The sequence below is a fragment of the Melozone crissalis genome, unplaced genomic scaffold, assembly GCF_028551555.1.
Source record: "Melozone crissalis strain CALT ecotype California unplaced genomic scaffold, PUWL_Pcris_2 ptg000057l_1, whole genome shotgun sequence".
Taxonomy (NCBI): Eukaryota; Metazoa; Chordata; class Aves; order Passeriformes; family Passerellidae; genus Melozone; species Melozone crissalis.
In genome coordinates, this window is record NW_026535835.1 from 5,654,694 (window position 1) to 5,678,833 (window position 24,140).

At 46.0% G+C, this 24,140-nt stretch overlaps 1 protein-coding gene across 7 annotated transcripts in view; it reads left to right on the top strand.

Annotated features, from left to right (window-relative positions):
• The first annotated feature begins 3,341 nt into the window (after positions 1-3,341).
• The window catches only part of CUX1 (cut like homeobox 1), a 273,254-nt gene continuing 252,455 nt past the window's right edge, over positions 3,342-24,140 (top strand). For 6 of the 7 annotated variants that reach the window (XM_054287447.1, XM_054287441.1, XM_054287444.1 and 3 more), the window contains exon 1: positions 3,342-3,473. In XM_054287447.1, coding sequence (XP_054143422.1) covers positions 3,411-3,473 — 63 coding nt within the window. In that variant the 5' untranslated portion in view covers positions 3,342-3,410. Of the gene's footprint in view, positions 3,474-4,810; positions 4,881-24,140 lie in introns of those variants that run through there. The other variant, XM_054287443.1, reaches the window with a different exon arrangement.

A 24,140-nucleotide genomic window follows, 5' to 3' on the forward strand; every position in this document is an offset into this window, starting at 1 on the left:
AATCAACCAGGTTCATTAAGGCAAAGAGAAACCCAAGTGTGGTGATCAATACTGGACTCATTGTCCAAAATATCCTCATGAATGCAGACTGATGCCCAGGGGAGCAGCTGTGCTAGGGAACTGTTCCAAACAGTTTGGGACCTTTGGAATAAAGATCCATTTTCCTCAGTATTCCAGGTGATGACATTAAGAATCATAAGAATACTTTTCTGTGATGGTCCAAAGTGCAAATATGTTCATTAAAGAGCTGTATCAGTGAGATCTTATGACATTAATAGGCAAAAAAAAAAAAAAAATGTGATTTTCACCCAATTCCCCAAAAGAAATCTGTACAACATACTTAAAATTATTTTGGATCAAGTAGTACTAGTTGCTGCCACCATTTGAAATTTAAACTTCAAATCCACTGTGCTTCCTTTTTCAGTGCTCTATTAGTGCCCATTGAAAGAAGTTAGCATTTACACAGATCAAATCCAACTTTACAAAAACCTTCCTCAAACGAACATGAGAATGATTCCTCAAAACATAAAAATCCAAGAAAACTTTATTCTAACCATCTTCTTGCCAGGGTACACCCAGTTTTCCAAGCTCCCTCTCCCACTGTGCACAGGTACATTTCAGCAGGAACACAAAGCACATTATCACTTGCTCCAAGGAGCTCTGTAGCCTGCAGGATCTTTGCAGAATCCAGCCCGAAGAAATGCAGCACTTTGAGAAAACAGAGCTGTCAAGCAAGATTTCCTTGGACTTGCTGCCACACAAAATGGCAAACGAGGGACTTGATCCTGCATGGAAGACAATAGGAATTATAGGTGCTCAGCATTTGTCTTCCAGCAGAGTTAAGGCTTCTCAGTAATTCCCCAAATCAACCGTACTGCTTTATACTTATTCAAAATTACATAGCTAAAAGCTTTGGTATGCAGCCACAGAGCTTTTATTTCAAATTGGCAATAATGTAACTTCTGTAAAAAAAAAAAAAAAAAAAGACTACAATAATGTTAAGAATATCATAAAATGTTATTTATATCAGGATTCATTTGTTAGCCCATATGACAATCATTCATATTTCTTGACAGATATAAACCTCCGCTTAACACATTAGTATCATAAATATTACCAGATATAACACTGTAATTTAATACCTACCAAATGTATTTTAAAATATTACTCAATTTAAAACTTTGGATTTTAACCAGATGTGTTTCCAGAAAATGATTCAGGTCAGATGCTTTTTTCTTTTCCCTTTTCTGTGCGCTCGCGTTCAAAGCAGAGCGTTCCTATGTGATTTATTGTGCCACGACTGTGTGCCCCGAACCTAAAACAGCACCACGATACTTCATCCTTGAGGCTTACACACCTGCAGTCCAAACTAACAAGAGAAAACATCTACATGGCACGGCAGGAGCCTTTGAAATGTCTTTTTGCAGTTGCCTGGACACAGAACAGACTGGTAGAACAGGGAGGCAGCGGAGAAAGGGTGAAGACAGGAACTCCAGCCTCTTTCATCTAGAAAGGGGGGACCATGGAGAGATTAGAGGAAAGGATTTTGATTAGATCACTGGAATGTGAAATGATGCTTCCCAGGATTAAAATCCTATTTTAGAGCTACCAAACCGGTTACGGCGTTAGTCAGAACTCGGAGGCTCGCGCAGCTCCATCCCCGGCTGTCGCTCCGAGCACCCCACACCCTGTCCCCAGAGCAGGGGGTACCCCAGCCTGGCACCCCAATCCTCTCCAGCATCATCCCAGCAAGGAGCTGCCCTCCCTTAAAGCATGGCACTTCTGGGGGAGAAGGAGTTTCCTTCTCCAAGGGCATCCCTGTGTCCAGCCCCCGGCAATGGTGGGGAGGCTCTTGGATTTCGGTGTCATTGGGCCCCCAGTTTAGATCACCACGTAGAGGTCTGACATTTTCATAACCAAATGCCATTAGTTTTATTCCCAGCACAGCCAACCAACAATCTGAAGGTCTGGAGTCGCCGGGCTGATCATTACATGGAACCATTAACATAAAACCCGCCATCGCAATTAGTATCTTTGTAAGCAGCAGCCTCAGCAAAAAGTGGAAATGGAGGCTGAAATGATGGTGCTCTTCCAAAGGAGGCCGGCAGCAGATTGGGAAATAATCTGTGGCAATTGCTCTGCCGCTGTCTCTGCTGTCTGTGCCGTAACTTCTCCAAAGACAGGCAGAGCCATTTCCAAGCAGTCAGCCCACGGACTTGAGCGAGCACTAAATTCACTCGGTGATCAAATACAATTTGAGAAAAAATCTACAATCGCTCACTTGGGGGGGAAGAGATATTTTCCTTTTACAGATGAAGTGCAAATCAGCAAAAGTAGCTGTGTTTGGAAAAATACCGTGCAGTTTATTGATTCCAGAGGGGACAGGTACAGACCGTGGGTTTGCCCATTTCCCAGTAAAAACAGGGAATTATTTCGAGGGGTGCAAGGTATTTGCAGGCTGGTTTGTTTTGTTAAGAGATGAGCCTGCTAAAATGTTCTGTGCTTTTCAGGAAGGGAACAAGGAAAATGTTCGTATTTATAGCAACATTATTGTTTAGAACAAAATAAGTTATTCCATCCTTTTAATCTCCGTTTCTATGGCTATCCTGCGCGGGGTTGGGATCTGATTTACCAACCTCACTGCGATCCGCGTCCCCTCGGCAGCGGCCGGCGGCACCGGCCCTGGCAGGGAGCGCCTGTCCGCGCTGAAGAAATCCCGTTCCAGGCGCTCCCGGACCGCCCCGGACACCAGCAACCCGCTGCCCTCGATGCACTTTTTCATTGTTGTTTCCCCTAAACTCTCTGCACTTGGCTAATTTTAGCCCCGCGGCTCCCCGGGCGGGCTCCCCCCGCGCCGCCGCTCCGGGCACCATTGGCCGGGCGATGCGCTGCCGTGAACCCGCACCCCTCCCGCACCGCCGCGCATCCCCCCGGCGCAGCATCCCCGCGTCCCCCCGCGCTGCCCGGCCGTGCTCGTATCCCCGCGGTGCCGTGCCCCCCGCGCCGCTGTCCCCGCGTTCCCCCGCCCCGCGCCGCTGTCCCCGCATCCCCCCGCGCGGCGCGGCCGCGCTCCGCGCGCTTGTCCCCGCACGGCCGCGCGCTGTCCCCGCGTGTCCCGCGCGCCCTCCCCGCGGGTGCGGGGTCGCCGTGAGCGCGCGCCCGCGGCGCCCCCTCCACACACCCCCCCCCACGGGAGCGCGCGGGCTGAGTCCGTGTTCCGGGCGGGCTCCAGGCCGGGATTTGGGCGCTCCCTGCCCGCCTCCCTCCCCCTTGCCCCCCCGCCCCTCCTCCCCCCTCCCGCCGGCTCCCTCCCTCTCTCCCTCCCTCCCTCCCTCCCCCTCCCTCCCGGCTCCTGAACTCCAGCCCCTCTCTCTCTATCAGCCGCTCACTCTGTCTCAATATGTCTCAAGATGGCGGCCAATGTGGGATCGATGTTTCAATATTGGAAGCGCTTTGATTTACAGCAGCTGCAGGTCAGGCTCCCCCGCTCGCCGCACCGGCCGGGCCGCGCCGCCGGACCCCCCCCTCCCTCCCTTCTCCGCCTTCCCTCGGGCCCGGCCTCCCCCTCCTCCTCCCGCTGCCGGCCCGCGCCGCCTAAAGGGAACCCCCCGCTCCGCCCGGCCGCGGCGCTCCGCTCCCTCCGCCCCCCCCGCCATCGATCACCGGCCCCATCGGAAATTGATCCTCTTTGTTCAATTCATCGATCAGCCCAAGATGGCGCCGGAGCCGCCGCTGCCGGGGCTGCCGCCGCTTCGCCCGCTCCGTCCCGGGCTGCTCTTTCCCCGCTCCGCGCTCCCCCTCGGCGGCGGGGCCGTGCGGGGCGGCGGGCGCGGCGGGACTCCCGGCGGCCGCCGCTCATCCCCCGCGCGCCTCCTCCCTCTCCCTCCCCGCCGCCTGCCCCCTTCCCGCCGCCGCGTCCCCGCCGCTTTTCCTCCGCCGGGAGCCGGGGAAAGTTTACCGAGTGCTGGGACTTTGTGTGGGGGCGCCGGGCGGGCTGGCGGTGCAGGCGCGGAGCGGCGGGGGCTGGGGGCGCTGTGGTGCCGGCCGGGCGGGCGGACGCTCCCCGCCGCCGCCGCGGGGTGCCGGCCCTCGCTCCGCTCTGCTCCGCTCCGCTCCGCCGGGCGCGGGGCTCCGGCCGCCGCCCTGCGACCGCCGCGGGCACCGCGCCGGGCCGCCAGGGGAGGGGACGCGGGGACACCGGCAAGGAGGGAGGGAGGGAGCGGCGGAGGGTCCCGCGGGGTGGGTGGGAAGGGGCGAGCGCCCGGTGCGCGGAGAGGGCGGCTCGGGAGGGCAGCGGCAGCGCCGCGCGCGGGGAGGGGCGCGGGGGCGTCCCGGCCGGCGGGGGGCATCGCGGCCGCATCTCCCCGCGGCGGCGGGAGGGCACGTTACATAATTCACGGGCTCTCCAGCCTCTCCTGCTGTCCAGGATCTGACAGATGAGCGGAATATTGATGCTTTACTGTGCTGGCTCGGGAGAGCCCAGAAGTGCCGTTTCCTGCGAGGGAAAGTCCTCGCAGACGGGGCTCCCTCCCCCTGCCCCGGGGGAGCGTCCCCGGGGGAATTGCGGCCCCACGGTTTAATTGAGTTGCCGGGCTACAGATAAGGCCGGGGCGGGCCGGGGGGGTTGTCAGACGCTGTATCGGTGCTGCTCCCGCCGTGAATGGGATTGCAACACGCGTGTCTCCCAGTTGATTGGCGCAGGAAGGCGCTGCCCTGCCTCTCCGAACCCGCCGCTGCCTCCCGTTTAAATAAATTGGCTCGAAAGCCGGCGGCTGCCCACCCTGGCCCCCGCGGAGGCGGCGGTGGAGCCGGCCGGAGGCTGCGGCAGGCGGAGGGATGGTGGTGCGCTGATGCTGGGCAGAGCCGCATTCCCGCTGGAGGTGAGGGGATGGATGCTCGCAGGGGGCCGGCAGCGGGACCCGGGTCCTGCCGCCCTCCCTTCCCCTCGGTCGGGCGTGCGGGAGCGATATCATATATATTTATATATGTAATATTCAAAACTCCCACCCCGGCAGCCCCCGAAAGGGGAAGTGCTGCGTGGGATCTGTGCTGGGAGGCCGGTCCCTTCCGACTTTCAGGTGCATTAGGAGGTGGGGTAAAGTAGCGTTTTGTTTCAGGTTTCTCTGTCGTCTTCCAGCCCCTTTCGCGTTTTATTGTTTCTTTTAAAGGTTTTGGATTAAGGTAGACTTGGCTGAACTTTGCTAACTTGAAAGGGTTCTTAATAGTGACCCGGAATACCTACAGGAATACAGAAAATGAGATCCAGATGTAGAATTGTATAAAATAAAATGGATTAAATTAAGATGTAGTTAAACACGGTCTGACATCTCTAATTGTGGACTTTTGCTTTTGCCTCTGTGTACGTGTGGCTGTACTTGCTTAGCATAGGAAAATAAACGCTCCGAACATTGCTGCCGTGGCGTTACATTTAACGGTGAACAAGTCTAAATATTGCCTATAAAAATAAAGCCTTCAGAAATGCTTATTGATTAAAACATATTATGCTAAAGTATCTATCATGTAAATTAAATTCTAAAATGTAATGAACACAGCCAAATGGCATTTTGATAGATTGTTCTATTCTGTTTTTAGTAAAAAATAGCTCACTTTTATCATAATTTAATTTCTGTGCATACTGTAAAACCTGTTGTGGAGTATCACTGTACAAACCTTAATCTCGTTTTTGCAGACTAAATGTGACAGTCTGACTTGAACAGCTTGTAGCTTCTCCTTTGAAGCATTCTGGTAACGCCAGCTTAGAGTTGTTTGAACAATATTCATTACCTGCTTTTGAGGACTGGTGATTATTTACCCGTGCTGCGGATTGAGGCTGTTCACCTGTTGGCAGGTTCAGCAGGCAGGCTGTGAGCAGCGCAGAGTTTGTTAACTCTGCATGCACTCTGTCTGCAGAGAGCCCTGGAGTGACCGGGGAAGGGAGAGAATGCCTTCCTCCCTATGCAGAATAGTTAATTTGTTTCAAATTAGCTTTTTATTTATTTATTTTTTTACCCACCCATCTGCACCAAGAAGTAGTGTAATATTTACTCCCACTTGCAGATGAAGCAATGTGCTATAAAAACTATCATTTCCAGGGATGAAGTTCAGTCCCACAGAAGTGTCCATGCCTCCCTCTGTCCGCATCCTTCGCTTGCGCTGACGCATTTCGAGCGTGGAATTGTAGAAAATAAAAATACTTCCGTGTACGCTCTGTTCCAGCATGAAAGCCTGGAGGATTTATGCTTAACACAATTCCACCTGAGCCCTGCAGAACTCCAGCTCGGGGTGTGAGGGCTTTGGAGCTCTGTGTGCATGAGAAAGTTGTGAGGAGCTGGGACCGGAGCGCTGGCACCCACCTGCTCCCAACTTCCTCTTCCACCTTCTGTTAGGAGGAGATGTTTAACTGTTGATGAGCTTCGACCTGCCTTGTAATATTAAGCAGCAGGTTTCTCCAGATTGTATCAATATTAATTAAAAACAGAGCCAGGAACACTTTAGGGTCTGACTTTTTAAATTATTTATTTCCTTTCGCTAAATAACCCCTTGTTTATAAGGAAAGATGTTTCAAGTGTTGGAGACAGGATTAAATAATTCAGAACTTGGATTAAAGAACAAAAAGGTCTGTTCACAAATGGAATATGAGATGCAAAAATGGCAGCTTCCTACAGGTATCAAACGGGGTTTTTCACTGGAGACTGTACCTGCGAGGCACGCAGCTGAACATTAACCCTTTTCTGTAGCAAAGGTTGGCATGATCCTAAAGAAACTGGAATGGGCATGGCATTGCTGCCTCAGTGTGCTGTGTGGTGGTAAATTGACCCATGTTTGATGGGGAGGGAGTTGCAGTGCTCAGAGAAAGCGGCCCCTTGCAAATAGTGAGTACTGTGGCAGTAAAAGCAGGTGAAAGCACTGGAGGAATGCGGCTGCCCTCCAGTTAGAGCTGCACGTCCTGTCTGGGAGCAGCTGCGTGATTGGAATCAGATCAGCAGCGTGAAGGTAACCTGCTGTTCCGTGGTCCTGGTTTGTTTGTAGTTTTTGGTGTCCCCATCACCTTCACTCTAAAAACAACCTTTTGCTGGGGAACAGGAAAGGGAGCGTTGTGTTCCCGTGGGCACAGCATGCAGCTCTCCTTGACAGCTTGCTGAATATTTCTGAATATGGGTGTATATATCAGTATCAGAGGAGGCAGCTGGTCTCTCTGACCAGCAGGAGTAAGTCCAGCTTGAGCCACAGCTCTGAGGACAAATGGAAGAAGTTAATACCCTTTGAAAACTTAAACTATCTGTAGTTATTTTGACAATAAACACAAGTTCTCAAAATGTCATTGTAGCTTTTTAGGACAGGCTCACATTCTGGTAAAAACTACAGTTTCTTACTGCTTTTGAGCAGAATGGCAGAACTTGTTACCATCAAGCTGAGGAGTGAAAATCTTAAGGCAAATCTTAATGTGTTTGTTTTTTAAAATCTCATCCTGGTATTGCATCATATATGATTGAAGTAAGGGTAGAATATTAGTTCTGTGCAGGCTGTGACTAATTGCTTAGGGTAAACTATTGAAACTTATAAAATCTGCAACAAAATCTGGAAAAATAAGTTGTAATGAATAGCTTTTAAATACTGAAGTACTTCTGTTACTGAATTTGAAACAGGTGGAGTTGTTGGTGTGGTTTAGTTGGGTCTGATGGTACCAGAGCACAAGCTGATGTGTGAAGGAGTTTGTTGTTTCATCAGAAGTGGAATTAATGATCAGGTCTGAGTGTTTAATTTGTGCAGGTCGTTGTAGAATTGTTTCTGTCCCAAAAGTCGTCAGGGGTTCTCTCTTTATAGTGGTAGCTGAATGTGCATGTGGAAAAAAGCCTCCAGGTGCTGTAGGCACGTTTCTGCTCCCTTTAGCTGCTCAGAGAGGAGAGGTGAAGGCAGCTGGGTGTTCCTGCAGGAAGGGAGGGAGGGCAGAGCCAGGGCACTGCTGCCAAGATGCTCTGAGAGCAATCACAGCAGGAAAGCTTTGGCAGCTTGTGGGGCTCAGGGTGGTGTCCCTGGACACCCACCGCACGTGACGTACCAGAAGAAAGGCCCTTGATGCACTTCTGGCACAAGAACTGGTCTTTCTTAGGATTCCTTGAGTTCTGTTCCTTGGGAATAAATCTCTGAGAGCTTTTCTATGCCTTGTTCCATTCCTGCAATGAAATAATGCCCATCAGAAATGTGGCAGAGTCACTGCCTGCTTCGGTCACTCTGCTCCAGTGCCAAGTTTGTGGTTAACTGGATGATGTATTGGGAAGTGCAGTAGGGAGGGTTTGGGATATGGTAATGCTTGGGAGTTTTCTGAAGAAAAATCACACTGGTTGGCTGTATGTAACAATGCAAAATAAGTAATGGGTGAAACATTTTCTAGAGAAGAAATTACATGCGGTCTGAAATTCCAGTGAACAGTTATTCTTTATTTGCAAGCTGATTTGTAATGCAAAAAGTGGATGTAGAAAAATGCATAATCCAGAGTTTCAGTTTGATCACACTGGGGCTGAGAATAAAGGCAGCTTATTTATTGGGTAGAGAACGGGCACATATGTGGATTATTGGTATTTTTTGAGACACCAGGCAGGCAGTGTGCACTTGTAAGGCTTTCTAGGTAAGCAGGGTGATAAGTTCCCATCTTGTGTATTCAGGTTTTTCTTGCACCTGTGCTTGGTTCTTTCCCATATCTTTTTTGGGAAGGCCTTGAAAATAAAATGTTTTCTGTATTGGGAATATAGTGACAGTGTTTCTCTCTGCTGGAATGGGGGAGTGAGGAGAAAGATTTGAGGATGAGAGGGGAAAAGCTGAAATGAAATTGTTCGCAGAAGACAAGGAATGTTGGATAAAGAGACTTGTTCTGGAGTGCTCACACATGATGTTGAATGTACCAGGAAAGATGGGAGAAACTTGAACCTCACAGTCAGAAATAGTGCCCTTAAATTAGTGAACAGAAGATAAATCCTACTCATTTTGTGACATATGTTCTCAGCTTGTTTTTGTTGTCTCTGGTTTGACAAGGCAAATCAGCGATTTCTGCCTTTATTGGCAGTTATAATGAAGAAAATACAGGCTATTGCACTGGTTGGGTTGTGCAGAACGTGGAATGCAGACAGATTGTTGGATGTTAAGTTTTTATAAAAGATTAAACACAGTTGGGTGTCGGTTGTTGGATGTAACAAAGGTCTCCACTCCTGTCCAACAGTAATTTGGATTTCCAGGAACGAACTAGGCAGTGAGGAATTTGCAGCAGATCCACCACTGTACCCTGGCTGTGCTTCTGTTCTTTCTAGAAAGACACTGCAGTTCTTACTGTTACTTAGCAGAGTTAAACATTTACCCTGAATAAAGATAATTTTGGTACGAAGGTGTTAAAGCCGGGAGGTGCCCGACAGCTCCTGTGTGTGTTACAGCAGGCAGGGGTTTGCAGCTGGAGCCTGTCTCACTAATTCTAACAGCTTTTTGCCTCCCTGGCAATTCACTTGCCCCCTTGCCTTGCAATAATTCGATTTCTTTGTCGGCAGTTGGGGCAATAAGGAAGTTTCTGTGGGGGCTGGAGCTGTGCTGGGGAGCAGGGAGGGCAGCTGGGGTGCTGCTCATCCTCCTCCTCCTCATGCACCCCAGTGATCTGCTCTGGGAAGACAGAGGTGAAGATTACTCATTTTGGAAAGGCTCAAAAGCAGATGCACAGAAGTATTTTAAGCTGCTGTGTGTAGATGCTTTGAATTCCCCCATATCTTTGTGTCTCTGGTTGTGAGCACTTTGAGGCACGTACGGATGTAGGCCATGGCTGTCTCGGAGGCTTTTCACAGGAGTTCATACATCAGAGCTGAGCAGATCCTGTGGTTCTGCTCTTTTGTGTGGAAATGTACCTTAGTGAATGAGCAAGCCTGGAGACTGCAGCATCTGGAGTGCCAGCACAAGCTTTCTGTGAATGATAGGATAAAATGTGGCTAAATGGCTGCACAAATCCCATGGGAACCTGACCATTCCTCTTGCTGAATCCAGGGATTTTGTATAGGGGAATCCAGTGATTTTGTATAGGTGAGCCCAGGTGTGCCCTGCACATGGGAATTCAGGTGAGACCAAGCCATGGTCTGATTCCTGGAAACATTTTATCCTATCCCTGAGCTGTGGAGGTGGGATGGTCCAGCACTGCTGCTCTGTCACGTCACCGTGGGATTGCTTTTATGGGCTTGGGGAGGGTGTGTGCAGGACACTTCTGACACATTGCAGAGGTCTGTCCTTGCTGAGAAATGTTGGTTGCTGTCTGTGGCTCACGTGTGACTGGCTGAGGGCAGCAATGTTAGAGGGAAGTAAAAATTAAAACAAGTGGTGTGGGGGAAGTGACACTGCTTAAAGGAGTGGAGGGGTAGAGGGAAGTGGTGAAGAAGGGAAGGAGGTAAGGAGTGAGCACAAACCTAGGACTTGGAAATGAAATTCCTTGCAGTACAGTTGGGAGAGGAGAGATTATTTTAGCCTTTATATAAATACTGGGCAGTGCACTGGGCACTGTGGTGGATCTCCCAACAAATGCCTGGCTGTAGTGTTGCCACCAAATCCACTCACCTGCCCTTGCTCACCTTAGATCACCTGGGGTTTGCTCCAGGCTGTCCTTGTGGGAACACCCTGGGAAAATCTGTCCATGAGATGCTGAGGTGATGGTGTGACTGAAGAGTGCACTGGCAGGTTTTAATGTTGCCCTGTGACAGTCAAGGGTTTGTGTTTCCTGGTAGCTTTCTATCCACCTGCATTATATTTTCAGGTATTATGAATAGGAGAAGCATTCTCATTGTTCTTACTGTAAAATAAAGGAGGTGGTAAAAAACCCAGGGAATTTCATCGCTTTTGCCTTTTTTAAATTTTTTTTTTTTTAATGAAGACTCAGACTAGGTATATCTTAGATGGCAAAAGCTTGTATGTTTTGAGTGGAAATGCCCTGGTTTATTCCTGTAGAAACAAAACTGCAAAGCCAAAAGAGAGTGTTGCAGACGATGAGATGCAGTGGAAGTTTGATGGGTTAAATCTTGTTCCTTCTGCTCTCAGTATCTCTGGTAGGTGTTTGTGGTTTCACGGTGTTGCTGAACCAATATTCTAGAGAAAACGAAAGATTTCTCTTAGCAAGGCTGAGCTGAAGCTGGTGTGTATCAAAAATGTCTGTGTGTGAGCATCACTGTGGGCAGTGTGCTGACACCCAGAGCCTTGAACTGCTTCAGGTTCAGTGTGAGCACAGTCAGGAGGTGGCAGTGGCTCTCAGATGGGCTGGGAGCTGCAGTCCCAGGAGCTGCCCCATGCCCTGAGCCCCTCCCTTGCCTGCACTGGTTTGCTTCTCCTTCTGGGAAACACTGATAGTGCCCCCAGCCCCTCTTTGATTATGACTTAGCATTTACTGTTGGGTTTTGCTGCTACTTAATTCTGCTTTGTGGATAAACAAGACTCAGTGGTTACATTTTCTGCACCTTTGTTCTCAATATTTTAAATGTGCTGATTTGTAGGTGCTTTTCAGGCTGTTGCTGAAAACAATTTCTACAGAAATATATGTGAAAAGAGTGTTGGTTGTCCTAAAAGAATATTGAGAATGATTGGTACTAAATCACTGGAAAAATTGTTTCATGCCCTTGGTTATGAAGTTATAATCTAGAGTTACTCATATATAGACACTCTTACTTTAAAACATGCCTCCCTGTTGTTTGGTGTAATGTACAATTTATCAAGTTTCCCTTCAGATTTCTCTGTATATTGAAGGCTGTTTAAAATTTACATTATAGGCAGCCAGCTATATGAACATTGAATTAAAAATTCAGCAGTTTGTGGTTGCATCATGTCAAGCTTCAGCCCAAGGTTTCAAACAGCTCCCTGTTCCAGCAGGACGGGCCAGGGGCAGGGAGGATCCTCCATCCCAAGCCACACTCTGATGGTTTTAAGGGCAGTAAGGTGGTTTTAAGGGCAGTAAGGTGGTTTTCAGGGCAGTAAGTTTTAAGGGCAGTAACTGGGAGCCTTTGAGCCCCCTGGATGGCCAAAGTGAGATGTGCAGAGCAGTTCTTACATGATGTGCTGCACATGTACTTAAAGGCTGAAATTCATAACTCACCAAACACATAGCATGGGCTAGCTTGAAACCATTTCTTTCAACTTTTCCCTTTTATCCAAATTACCCAGGCTCTGTAGTGTACCAGCAGCCTGCTTGGGCTGTCAGTGACGTTGATTTTTGCTTTATCTTTGCTTTATCTGTGCTGCTTGTGCCATCAGGAATATCCGTCTCCTGCTCGTGTCCTGCTCCATGCTGGGGCTGTGCTCCTGGCCCCTGAGCTTGGCAAAGGTGGATAAACTTTATTCCTGTTTAGGACAACACCCAGTGAGCATTGCTGCATGTGCTGAAGTTTTAGCTCGTGTGTAGTCAGAGTTTCTGGCTGAGCTTGGCTGAAGGAGCTGCCCTTTCTGCCCAGCCCAGGGTTAAGTTGTGAGCAAAGATGAATCTCTCCACCCCAGTCCAGCAGCCTCTCATCTCTGCCTTTATCTCATGTTTCTAATCAATTCCATTCAGTTTCTTGTTATTTCGTTGATGTGACACACAAATGTTGTCACAGTAGCTCAATAAAATTTATACTTGTGTCTTGTCTGTAATTATTTTTCATTTTATTTTTATTGGGTGTTTACACGTTTTATTGCATGTTCATGTCAAAGTAAATTTGTATCATGTTGTCACTTAAAGATGTTTGTTTCATTTTCATCCATAAATAAAATGTATCCTTTGTCTAGGATCTGAAACACAAAAATGTTAATTTTGTCAGTGAACTACATATCTGTTTTTCTGCTGCAGATCTGTGTGTGTTAATATTGATAAAACTCAGCTTTGGTTTGGTATGTCTGGTATGAGCATAGCTGCTGTTCTGATATTAATTGTGGGGATGGGATAATATTAAACATTTAAAAACAAGGAGCCAGTAGTCTTGCAATTGATTTTCTGTGGAGAGACTTTTGTGCTGAGCTATTTACACAATTGTAACCTCAGTTTCTTTTAGGTGAGTGCAAGTGTTCCATGGATTTAAAGAATACAGTTGAGTGCACTGGTTTCTCCTCCCTTCCCTTCTTCCAGCTCTGCCCTGCCTCTTTCAGGAGCTCGAGTTTTCTTTTGCTTATAGGTTTCTGCACATTTTCTTTGGCATGGAGAGTTGCTTTTGAAATTCTTGGGATGCTGGAAAAGGGCAGCTTGCTCATATTGTGTTCTCTGCTCATCTCTGCCTCTGTTCACTACACATCTGCCTGTTTTCTTAGGTAAATGTACTTTATACTCCTAATTACCACTTGACACTCAGAATATCTCTTTTTCATTCCTCCCAAAAGTGAGTGGATATTTGTGGCCCTGTAGGGGTGAGCTCAGAGGGTGCTGTGCTCTTTTTTCTCAAGATGAAGCAGACAGTAAGGAGGGGAGAATTGTTCTATAAGAATTTATTCTGTACTTTGTGAGAATTTTATTTTTGTACTTTCCTGGTCCTGCCAGACTCTGGATGCCATCAGTGTTGCTGACAGTCCTTCACCCCTTCAGGACTGAGGATTAATTCTCTAGTTCAGGTCAGGATTTGGATCAAATTAAACTATTTTACCAAGCCGTGCTCTCAGTTTTATGTCCAATGGTTTGCTGTTTCCATGCTCATGAGGTGGTTTCACATTTTCTTTTAAGAGCAGGCAGAGTTTTGGTCAGTCCCAGGGCTGGAAAGTTTTATTTTAACAGCTGAGTTCTTCTGTACAATTTGTGATACACATTTTTTCTCTTTGTGAGGCCTTTGCTGTGCTCCAGGCCATCAGCCAGTGAGACCAGAACTGAGTGGGATTTTTTTCTTGGAGTGATGTGTTGAATACAGCACAAATTATTAAAACATCACACACACTGTGCTGTGATCAGCTTGGTTTAAATGATAAATTAAAATCTGTTAGCATCTGAGATGTTCTGGCATATCCTGAGAATAGTTAGTTCTTTAATATGCCAAGCTAAGTAAAACTTGATTAGTGTCACTATCTGGGATTTTCTGTCCTGTAAATAGAACTTGAAGTCTAAAATTGGAACTGTGAAAACCTACTTTAACTGGGATTAGAAAAAGAATTTAATAGTTGAGATTGATTTCAGGATCTTAGAAAGTGGTCACTGTGCCCCAGAGCTGTCATACGCGCCATCTTCTTAAAAATTAACTTCACTGCAAGGGCTGCAAAGTTACCCTGGGCCTGCAGCACTCTGTGCTTGGCCATGCAGCACAGGCTGCTGGGTTGGGAAGGGGCTCTCTGTGCCCGGCTGCTGCTGTGTGCCAAAGGTTGTTGTGTCTCCAGCTCCTGGTCTGCACTCCGATAGCTGCCAGGATGCTGCCTGGTGAAAGGTGATGGCAGGAATTGGGCTTAGAGGCTTTCTCCTGCCAGTGTGAAAGCTCCTGATGCCAGGAGATGATGGCTCTGTGTGTTAGTTTTCATTTTTTGGGTGCATTTTGGTGTTCTGTGCATGAGGTGGATGGGATGGGAGCTGGTGAGGCAGTGGGGATGCCTGGTGTGGGAGAGCACAGGCACTGCTGCTGGGCTGGCATCCAGTGCTCCTGCCTTGCTTCCAGGGATGTCATGGCAAACTGCAGTCACACTTCATAGTGTTTTGTGCCCTATTTATTTGCTGTAATCATTTTACCAACCAGTTGTGAAGTTAATTTCAATGGTAGGAAATATTCATTCCATATCCAGCTGCCTTTTTATTTTTTTTTTAAGTTGTTGGTTGGCAGCAGCCCCTTTGTACAGTGTCTTGATTGTCAGCTCTTCATTATAAATTTACTTTCTAAATGCTGACTTAAGGCCTGACACTTTGTTTGTTTAACTGTCAGTTACACTACTTGGGAGACCTAATAAAAGCCTCTCAGATCTTCCTATTGAATTAGGCCACCCTTTACCACCCCAGTGACTGAAGTAAAACAACTGCAAGAGTCTCTTTTCCTGTCTATCCCATTTTTGCTGGAACTCTGCTTCGGGTGTCTTCTGATCCTGTCCTCACTGTGACAGTCATTCTCTGCTAAAAGGTCACTGTAGTGTTTTAATTGGATTTTTCAGCTGCAAGGAATATAAAAATATAAGTTTATTAATAGAGTGGCTTTGATCTTGAAGGATTCCAAAACATTTACTGCATTGCACATACAGGAATGGTTTCGTTTTACTGCTCATTCAGGGATAATCAATTTTGTCGTGGAGCATGGAAAGCTGGATGTTCTTCCTGGGAGGTCTGGGGGAAATCTGGGAAGGCAGAATGTTGTTCCCCAAATGGAATTTCCCCAGGATACAGAATCAAATTGTGACTCTGTCAGAGATGCCAAAGGATCTTTCATAAGTTGTTTTGGTTTTGTTTTTTTCATCTGAGATCTTTGAAAAAGGTCACGGGCAAGAGACAATTAGAGAAACACTTAAGTGACCTTGTTAGTGTATTTTTGTGGAATTATTGTGCTTTACAGCTATTGCTGCTTTACCCAGATGGTTATTGCTGGTTTCCATCTGTTCATTAAGGAAAAGTAAAGACAGAAAACAGCAGATTTAGCTGGGTTTTTAACCAGAACTTTCAGGTTTTATTTCTTCTTTGACCACGTCAGGTTAATGTGTTGGGTGAGCGCGCTGCGGTTTCAAGGCAAAGAGATTAAAGTGGGAGCTTGTCTGCTCAATATGGGTCATGACAGCAGCTTGCTGTGTTTTGGGCACCCTTTTCTTTGAACAGTCCTCAGGTATGAAGTGTGATATCACCCTGGCAGGGAGCCAAGCCAGGGGAAAGACTGTGACCAAGGCTGACATTATGGAAACCATTTAAGCGTTCGTGGCCAAAAGGATCCTCAGCTCATATTGCTGCTTATTCCCAGTTTAACCTCAGGGTGACTTCATAGTCCCCCCAGTGGAGTTTTCCCTGGTTTTACTAAGATCTGCTCCCTTAGAGGTTAAACACTTTAAAATCTTCAAGGCTTGCAGGTGTGAGAGCTTCATGATGTAGGTGAGCTGACACCAGTTTTAGTGGTTTTGTGCTCAGGGTGATCCCCCGTGTCTCAGTCCCTGGAGAATGGTGGGAGAAGGAGCCCAGAGAGGCCAAGAGCATGATCTGGATTTTCACCAGATGATGAACAAAGCAAAATAAAAAACTTCTCCTAAGTCCCATCATCCTGCTCATGGCACTAAGAGTTTTTCTTCACCTGACTATTTTCTTTGAGCTGGTGGATGATTTGTTCTCACAGAGCTGTTTTCAGGCAGCAGAAATTTCAGGTGAGATGGAAGAAAGAAGCTGTCTGGAGGGAGATCTGTTTGCAGGGGTCCTGAGCAGGGTACACAAGAGTGGTTTTATTTCCCCAACTCCTTTGCCAGTTGCTCAACCAGATGTCCTCAGTAGTTTGTGCTGTAAGATGTTAAGTAATTAGATCATTCAGATTCTAGTTAAACATAATTAAAGCCCTGTGTAAACTGAGTGAAGCTGACAGGTTTTATAGGTTGGTCATAGCAAAAATATCAGATGATATAGCTCAGCATTAATACAAAAAGATTTAAGCCTCCCTGCCCTCAAATAAAGAGGTGTTTAGTCTCCAAATTTAATCCTTAATTAGAAGTGCAATTTATGGAGCTTACTAAAAATGTTTTTAGGATCTTGGAAGCCTCGCTCAAAAGTGTTTTCATTGGTTAAAGTTTCCTGTGTACCCCTGAATTCAAAATAGAGGACTTCTTAGCAGTTATGATGTCAAGTTAAACATAACAGAATTTTGCAGTTTTTTCCTGTAGTTTAAGCTAGTGGGTAAGTCAGTTGCAGTGGTGTTTCTTGAGTTGAGAAGGGTTGAACAAACAGCACCATCTCAGGGTGCCTTTCCCAGCGTGGAGCTGATTTGCCTTTTGGGATCATCTGGGTGTAGCACAGGCTGTGTGAGGTGCTTTGGTTTCCAGCAGTGCCTTCCAGCCCACGGCACGCTGGGTCCATGAGCATCACATTCCTCTGGTTATTGTTAAATAGCAGAACTGGGGAGAATCACCGTGTAATGGCACCGTGGCCGCAGGTACTGCAGAGCAAAAGAGCAAATGTGAGGCTGTGAGCACACGGCTGAAACACAAGTTCCGTGTCCCAGCCTTTGATTATTGTTGTTTTATTGCAACACTTTGAAGCTAATCTTGATTATTTCTCTCCCTCATTTTACAGATATGACACATTATTTTGTTGTTTGTTTGCTGGCAGGCGAAACATATTTTCTGAAGGAAAGTGTTAACAGATCCGCTGATAAAATGTCTGTCTTCTAAAAAGTGTCTGAAGACAAATTGAGTATTTGTCTACATGTGCTGTTCACACTGTTGTACCAAACAAATTAACAAGATGATTCTTGTCTTTTCTGGGGTGTAAACTTTCTTTTCCAATGTTGTAGGAGCCCAGAGTTGTTGTGAACTAGACCCAGGGTGATCCTTGTTCTGCCAAGTGCTCTGAAAGCTGATTGTCACTTTACTGTAGCTAATAAAGAAAATTTAGGTACAGAACATCCACAGGGAAGTTATGCTGGAAAATTCACATTTGAATAGTAAAGGGAATTTAGCTGTTTGACTTAGTGAAAAAAGAAAAATCAGAAAGAAGAAAGCTGCAGCTATTTCTTGGCAATCCTAAATGATGTAGTTGTCTTGCTGGGTACTGAGAACAGCTCCTTTGCATGCACTGCAGAGTTATTTCATGCAATAACTTCCCACGTCCCCTCCAGCCTCTCCCCACCACGCTCAGTTATGTCACTGGTGTGATGCTCTGAGCCTTGCTGTCCTGGCTGGAATCTCCAGCCTGTTTCCAAGCTTGTATTTCTCACTTGGCAGCACACGCTGCGGCTGGTGGGCAATCTGCCGCATCCCTTTTTTGTCAAACATCCGAGCTGGTGCCTGACACTGAATCCGGGAGGAACAGCGGGGACAGGGAAATGTACAGCAGAGCTCGAGAGGTCTGCTGGGTGTCTCTGTGCATTTCTCTGTACTTATTGCTTATGATTGATTCCCATTTCTTATGGTGATAGAATAATGGGGGTTCTGCTCTTGCCTTTTGTGTTTTAAGTGATTTGCATGACCTGGTAAGAGTCAAATTTTCAGCTGCTTTTTTTTCTATCAAGTGCTTATCTGCTTAGGAGTGAAAAACTCAGTTTCAGGAAAATCCCCTTGAGTTCTATAGAGACAAAACAGTTCTGTCAAGGTGTGTGTACGTGTGTGTGAGTGTTTGTGTAAACACACAAGCTCACACAAGCACAATCTCCTCTCTGGATCAGCTCCCACCATGCAAAATACAAACCTGAAAGGGCTATAATTGATTATGTGCAATAGGAGACAAACAACCAAGATTTTGGGAGAGGGCAGGGTGTGGTCCAGATCTGGCAAAACATTTAAGAACTGAACATTATTTTTTCAAAGGTAGGGAAACTTTAAAACATTGGTCCAAGAGTTAAGACTGGTTGGGAGAAGGAAAAGAGTACAGTAAACTGAGACGTCGTCTTTGTAGGGGGAGGAATTGGGAAGAAAGAACACACAAGTTTAGGTTAGTACATGTTCATGTTCTTCTGGTTTTTTAACTTCATTTGTTTCCCTGGCAGATGTCCCATGGCTTTGAGGCCTTTGTCTGTGTGAGAGAGAACATGAAGGAGGGCTTGGCAGGACGGTTGGGGTTGTGTGGAATAGCTGGTAGTCATATTTATAGTTGGTGTTGTCTCTTGGCTTATGCAATTTTGATAACCAGCAATCATTCTGTAAAGTTACGTGTTGTGTTGGCAAGTCAGCTCTCCCTGAGTTCCCTACACCAATTCTGCATTGTAGATATGGCTCATGTACAAGTTTTTGAATAAGATTTGTCACATCTACAACTTTACTTTTTGTAGGCACCCCCATTAGACTGTCTTTTCAAACTTCTTCATGTAACAGAAGACATTACACTCTGCTTAATTGAATTGAAAAAAACCAGCATTTTAAAAGCAATCTAGCAGTCCTTAAGTGATAAGATTTTTTTGAGCTTTGTATCTTTTATATATATGGATGTGTGTATATATGTATTATATATATATGTGTATATATGTGTGCTGCATCTTCCTTTGAAGACACTACATTCATTTTGCAGTGATTGTTGTACCTCAGCATTTTATATTGTTTTCTTCTGACTTGCTGAAATTCACTGTGGGCTTGTTCCTGCAGCCTCTGTATTCTGCAGGGGAAGAGGAACAATATTTGTCTGCTGTGCGAATTTGAACCTTCTGGTTGCCTTTTAGTTTCTCTGTGTTTGTGGCTCTAAATAGATTTATAACTCTGCAGCTTTATGCCTTTAAAACACCTGCTGTAATTGCCTAGAAATATCCTCCATGTCAGCCTTTATTGCTTACTGTGATTATGCTTCTGGTAACCAGGCTTTTTGGCAGACTCATAAAATAAGTTTCTCATAATAGGATTCCGAATGGAGTTAAACAATATGCATAGTTCAAAGTGCAAATATGTTTTATTGGGGAAAGGATATTATTCTGCTGTTCTTTGATACCTTTATTGGGCTCTTCAGAAGGTGCTTTGCATTGAGTGTATGCATAAGTTTTAAAAGAAAATCATATGTGACCCATTTCATTGATGGAAGCGTGTGTGGGCCTTTGTATGGCAGGTCTAGAGGTAACAAGAACGTGCAGGCAAGTTCTTGAACCTGTGTACACAGTTTTTTTATCAATTAGCAACATTTGCACATAAACTGTACACAAGGTTGAAAAAATGCCGCTTAATTTTGCTGATTTAACACCTAAGTGCTGTGTGAATGCTGAAAAAAAAAAAAATCTGTCATTAGAGGGTTGTACCCTCAGCTTCAGGCTGGTGTTGTGCTTCCCAGCAGAGCGAGGGTCCTGTGAGGCTGTTGGAGGGGTTATGGATGAGCTTTCAGGATGTGGCAATGTGTTATATCTGCTAATTCTCCACACACAAACTTGTCACAGAGTTAGATATTCCCACAAGAGCAAAGGCAGAGAGGAAGGAAGATCCTCAGACAGTTGAACTTCGTGTTGTGCTCCCTTGATCTTGATGTCTCCCCTGGCATCCTTCAGGTGGACATCAGAGGGTTGGGAAATTCAAGTTTAACATTGCAAATCAGCCTAATGCATTAGTTCTTGTAAACTGTTTCTGGAGATTGCAGGATTGAGGAGGTGTTATTTATCATCACTTTTAGCTAAAGAGTTCCACCCATGCAAAATTCTTAGTGCTAAGAGAATTACACTCTTTGGTAGGCGGGTTGTTCTCAAAATCTCAAGCAGAGGAAAAGGTGGTGAATAGTTATTTTTGGGCTCTTTTAAAATATGAAAATAAAATTATTGGGGTTAGCCAATGTTCTTTACATCAGCAACTTGATCCTCAAGGATATTTTGGCATTTTTGCCTGTGAAATTTTGGCTAGACTTCAAAGGATTGATGAAATTTCCTGGGACGAGTGGGGTGCTGTAGAATGCTGGAGACTGGGCTTGGAAAAGATGAAGTAAATGAGTTTGGGTCTCTTGGTGCTGCTGGTGTCTCTCAAATGAAGGAAGCCAAGCTTTGTCCCACACTGGAGCAGGAGACCTTCCAAAGATGAGCCTCAGAAAACGCTGCTGAGGGCTCAGTTTGGGGTGCAGTTGCCTCTCACCTGACTCCTGTGGGGTTCTGGTGTCCTTGAATCTGGCTGTGAGCTCCTGCAGTCGCTGGTGTGGGGTATGGGCTTGGTGTCACCTTGTGCAGGTGCTTGGTGCTCTTGTGCAAAACCTGCTGGAGTGGTTGGAGCCATTTCCCTGCGGGACCGGGACAGTGAGAAGCTCAATTTCCTTTTTAGGCGTAGAGTTTATCATACAGCATAAAATCAAACACTGTGGGATGGCAAAGGCTGTTTTTTAAACTAGTTGGCTTGTTGTAGCTGTGATAATCTGTGTTGATCAACCCTTTTGGTGTTTGCTATAAAATTTATTCTAAAAGGCATGGTAGCTCGTTCTCCTTGGTGGCAATCCAAATCGTCTCTGCTGCCAATCTTGGCACTGGTGCCAGTGGTTTGCTTTAGCTGATCTAAGAATATAATACAGATGGTTTGATACTCAGCATGGATATATACAGATGGCTCAAAACTTTCACATTGCTTTATTTAATTCCATTGTTTCTTCTCGGTATATCAAGTATCTCTGGATATATATATATATATGTGAGAGATATATATACCATTGCAATTTTTAAAACAATCTGGTCTGTATTTGGTTCAGCTTGTGCCTGTCACTGCTGTAAGAATTTGGCTGCTATTTTGTGCAAGTTCCACATTCTGCATGTCAGTACAGGTGTGCTTATTTATAATGCACAAAAATACTTCTGTCGAGTTGTTTGACCACCACACCTGTACATTCTCCAGTTACACAGGACATAGAAAGCACATTCCAAAGAGAGAACCTGTAGATCTAAAATCCAAAGTTTGTGGTCACCACCAGCACTAACTTTGTTCAGTCTGTTGCTGGCCCTGGCAGTGACATCTTTGCTCTTGGAGCAGTGAAGTTTTAGCCCTGTGCAATAGTTCAGGCAGAGATCAGCGAGCTCTGGCTGAAGGCTGGATAGTTTGTTTTCAGTGCTCATTACAGCCTGTTGATTTCTTGCCAGCAGAAATTTCTAGGTTGGGAATTTTTCTGTTGTATACAGGTGTATGACATCAGTTGCCTGCTGGCAGGACAGGGTGTAAATAGAATCATGACAGCATAACTTGAGTGCTCTGTGTGCACACAACATATTAATGTTCCAGCAGTGGATGCTTGTGGGATCTCAGCCTCTCAGAATTGGGGTGCAGGGTGAACAAGACCACCCCTGGGGGGCTCAGGAGTCCTGGAATGTTGCCAGAAATGTCTGGTGGCTGGACTTTGATCCCACATGGGAGATGACATCAGTATGAGGATAGGAGGATTTCACCGGGGTGAATGGTGAAGGGACAAGTTAATTGGAGTGTGAGATACAGGGTTTAAGATTTCTGTACAGGGGGGTCTAGAGAGGTAAGATGGAGGAATTGGGGCGTGCCCTTCTCCTTCTTCTTCTTCCTCTAGGCCTCCATCTTCTGTGGTGATGTTGGCACTCCGGGATTGGACCTTACTAGGGGAACACTGGTTAATAAGAGTAGAGGGTATTGGAGAAAAATGATAAATATTGTATACGCAACTCCAAGTATAAAGATAGGTGGCCGCCCCAGGGGCTCTCGGTGTGTGCCCATGGCTGACTGCTGAGCAGAACTCTGTCAGGCCAAGAGAAAATCTTTTAGATAAGCAATTAATAAACACCGAGACCGAGAACAGATCTGGAGTTTCTTCTCGTCCTTTCGAACTCGGGCGGCCCAAGGCCATCTTTGGGCTTTTTCCAGACCATCTAAACAGCCCCAAATCCGGCAGATGCTGACACAGAGATTGCCTGGGCAAAGGGTAAAAGTAGCCTCTGCTTTGATTTCTCATGAATGGGAGATCCTCATTCTTCAGGTTGGGGCATCGACAGCTCTGTCCTTCGTGTGGAGTTTGGGAGGTGCTTGTACAGGCTTACTTTTGAGCAGTGATTTACTTAGCTGCCTTCATAAGGCTGTTAAAGTGCTTAACAACGCAATTAATGTAATTTAAGGACAGTTAAAAGCACTAGTGGTTCTTTTCAACTTTAATTTTAAATGCTGAGACAGATTAAGCAGTTTGAACAATGACATGATTCTGCTCTATAGCCACTGAGCATATAAATAAAACATGCCCCAGTGCTTGGTGTATTGAGTCCAAAACTTACAGACCACTGAAATCAGTGATTATGGATATATTGCCTTGTTCTGGGATCATCAGACATCTGACAAGTTAAGTGTGATCAGTGCAAGTCAGTATTTAGATGGCAAATCTTTAATGAGTATTTCACTGCTGTAGGAGGTACTGATGGTGATTTCAACATGTATGTCTCTTGAGTTTGCTCCAGTTCCACTGCAGATGCTGGCCTGATGGCAATTCTTGAGATGAGACATAAAATAGGTTTATGTATCTCTGAATGTGTCCTATTCTATGTGCATGGAGGTTTTTAATCCAGATAGCCACCCAGTATTTTTGTATGTGTAAATAGTTTGTTTTGCAGGCTTTCCCCCATGTATTTCATCAATGCTTTAGTTAATACTCTTTATACAATTCATATTCTTAATACAGAGAAGTTCCTGTGTTACTAAACAGGAAGGAAATTTCACAAGAGTGCCCTTGTGATGGAGCTGCCAGCTGGGTCCATCACCTCCAGCCCTGGGATGGGGCACTGAAACTCTGTTCCCTTGGGCAGGAGAGGCATTGCCCATCCCATGGCTGCTGTGGAGCAGATCAGTCCACCTCTGTTGATAAGAGATAGATGAGGGCTCTTCATGGTGATAAACTTAGCAAGAGTGAAGTGGTGCATAACTGTTCTCTGGGCAAATAAATGCAGTTGAGGCAGGTGGGATGTTGTGGGAAGCAGCATTTTCCAGGGAATGCAGTGGGGACATGTCTGGAGAAGGAGCTCGCTGGAGGGATGTGTAGATTAAAGGGAAACAAGAATTTAAAATGGAGCATGGCTGTGGAAGAGCTTTGATGAAATGATCCTCTGCACTGTGAAAACAAAGACACCTAAATCCTACGTGGATGAGGCAGGGCCATTAGCTGACCTCAGAGTGCAGTCCTCCAAATTAATGCTCCTGGAGCAGCCAGCTGAGGTGATTTGCCTCTAAAAGTCAGATGGTTGAGAGGGATATGTCTGGTGAAAGTGGCCTTAGCTCATAGACATTTAAAATGTTTCAGTTATTTTTGAAAAGATAGTTTGTCTTTGAAAAAAAAAACAGGTGCTTGTGTGATGTATTTACTGGAACAGTCCTTTCTACCAGCCTCAAGAACTTCAGCTCTGTTTCAGCCTTATTGAAGAAAAAATAGTTCTTAAAATTTATCTTCATCCTTCCTCAGGAAGGATAGAGCCTATCTACTGGGGTGTTTCCCAGAGAGCTGGTTTCGGAGTGACTGACTGGTAATGATGAGTGACAGAATTAGCATAAATTCAGAGATACGGTTGGCTGGTGCCAACTGCCTGTGTGGGTATAAGAGTCGCTCTTGGGAGCGATGACAGAGCCTGATTTTTATCCCTCCCTCCCTCCCA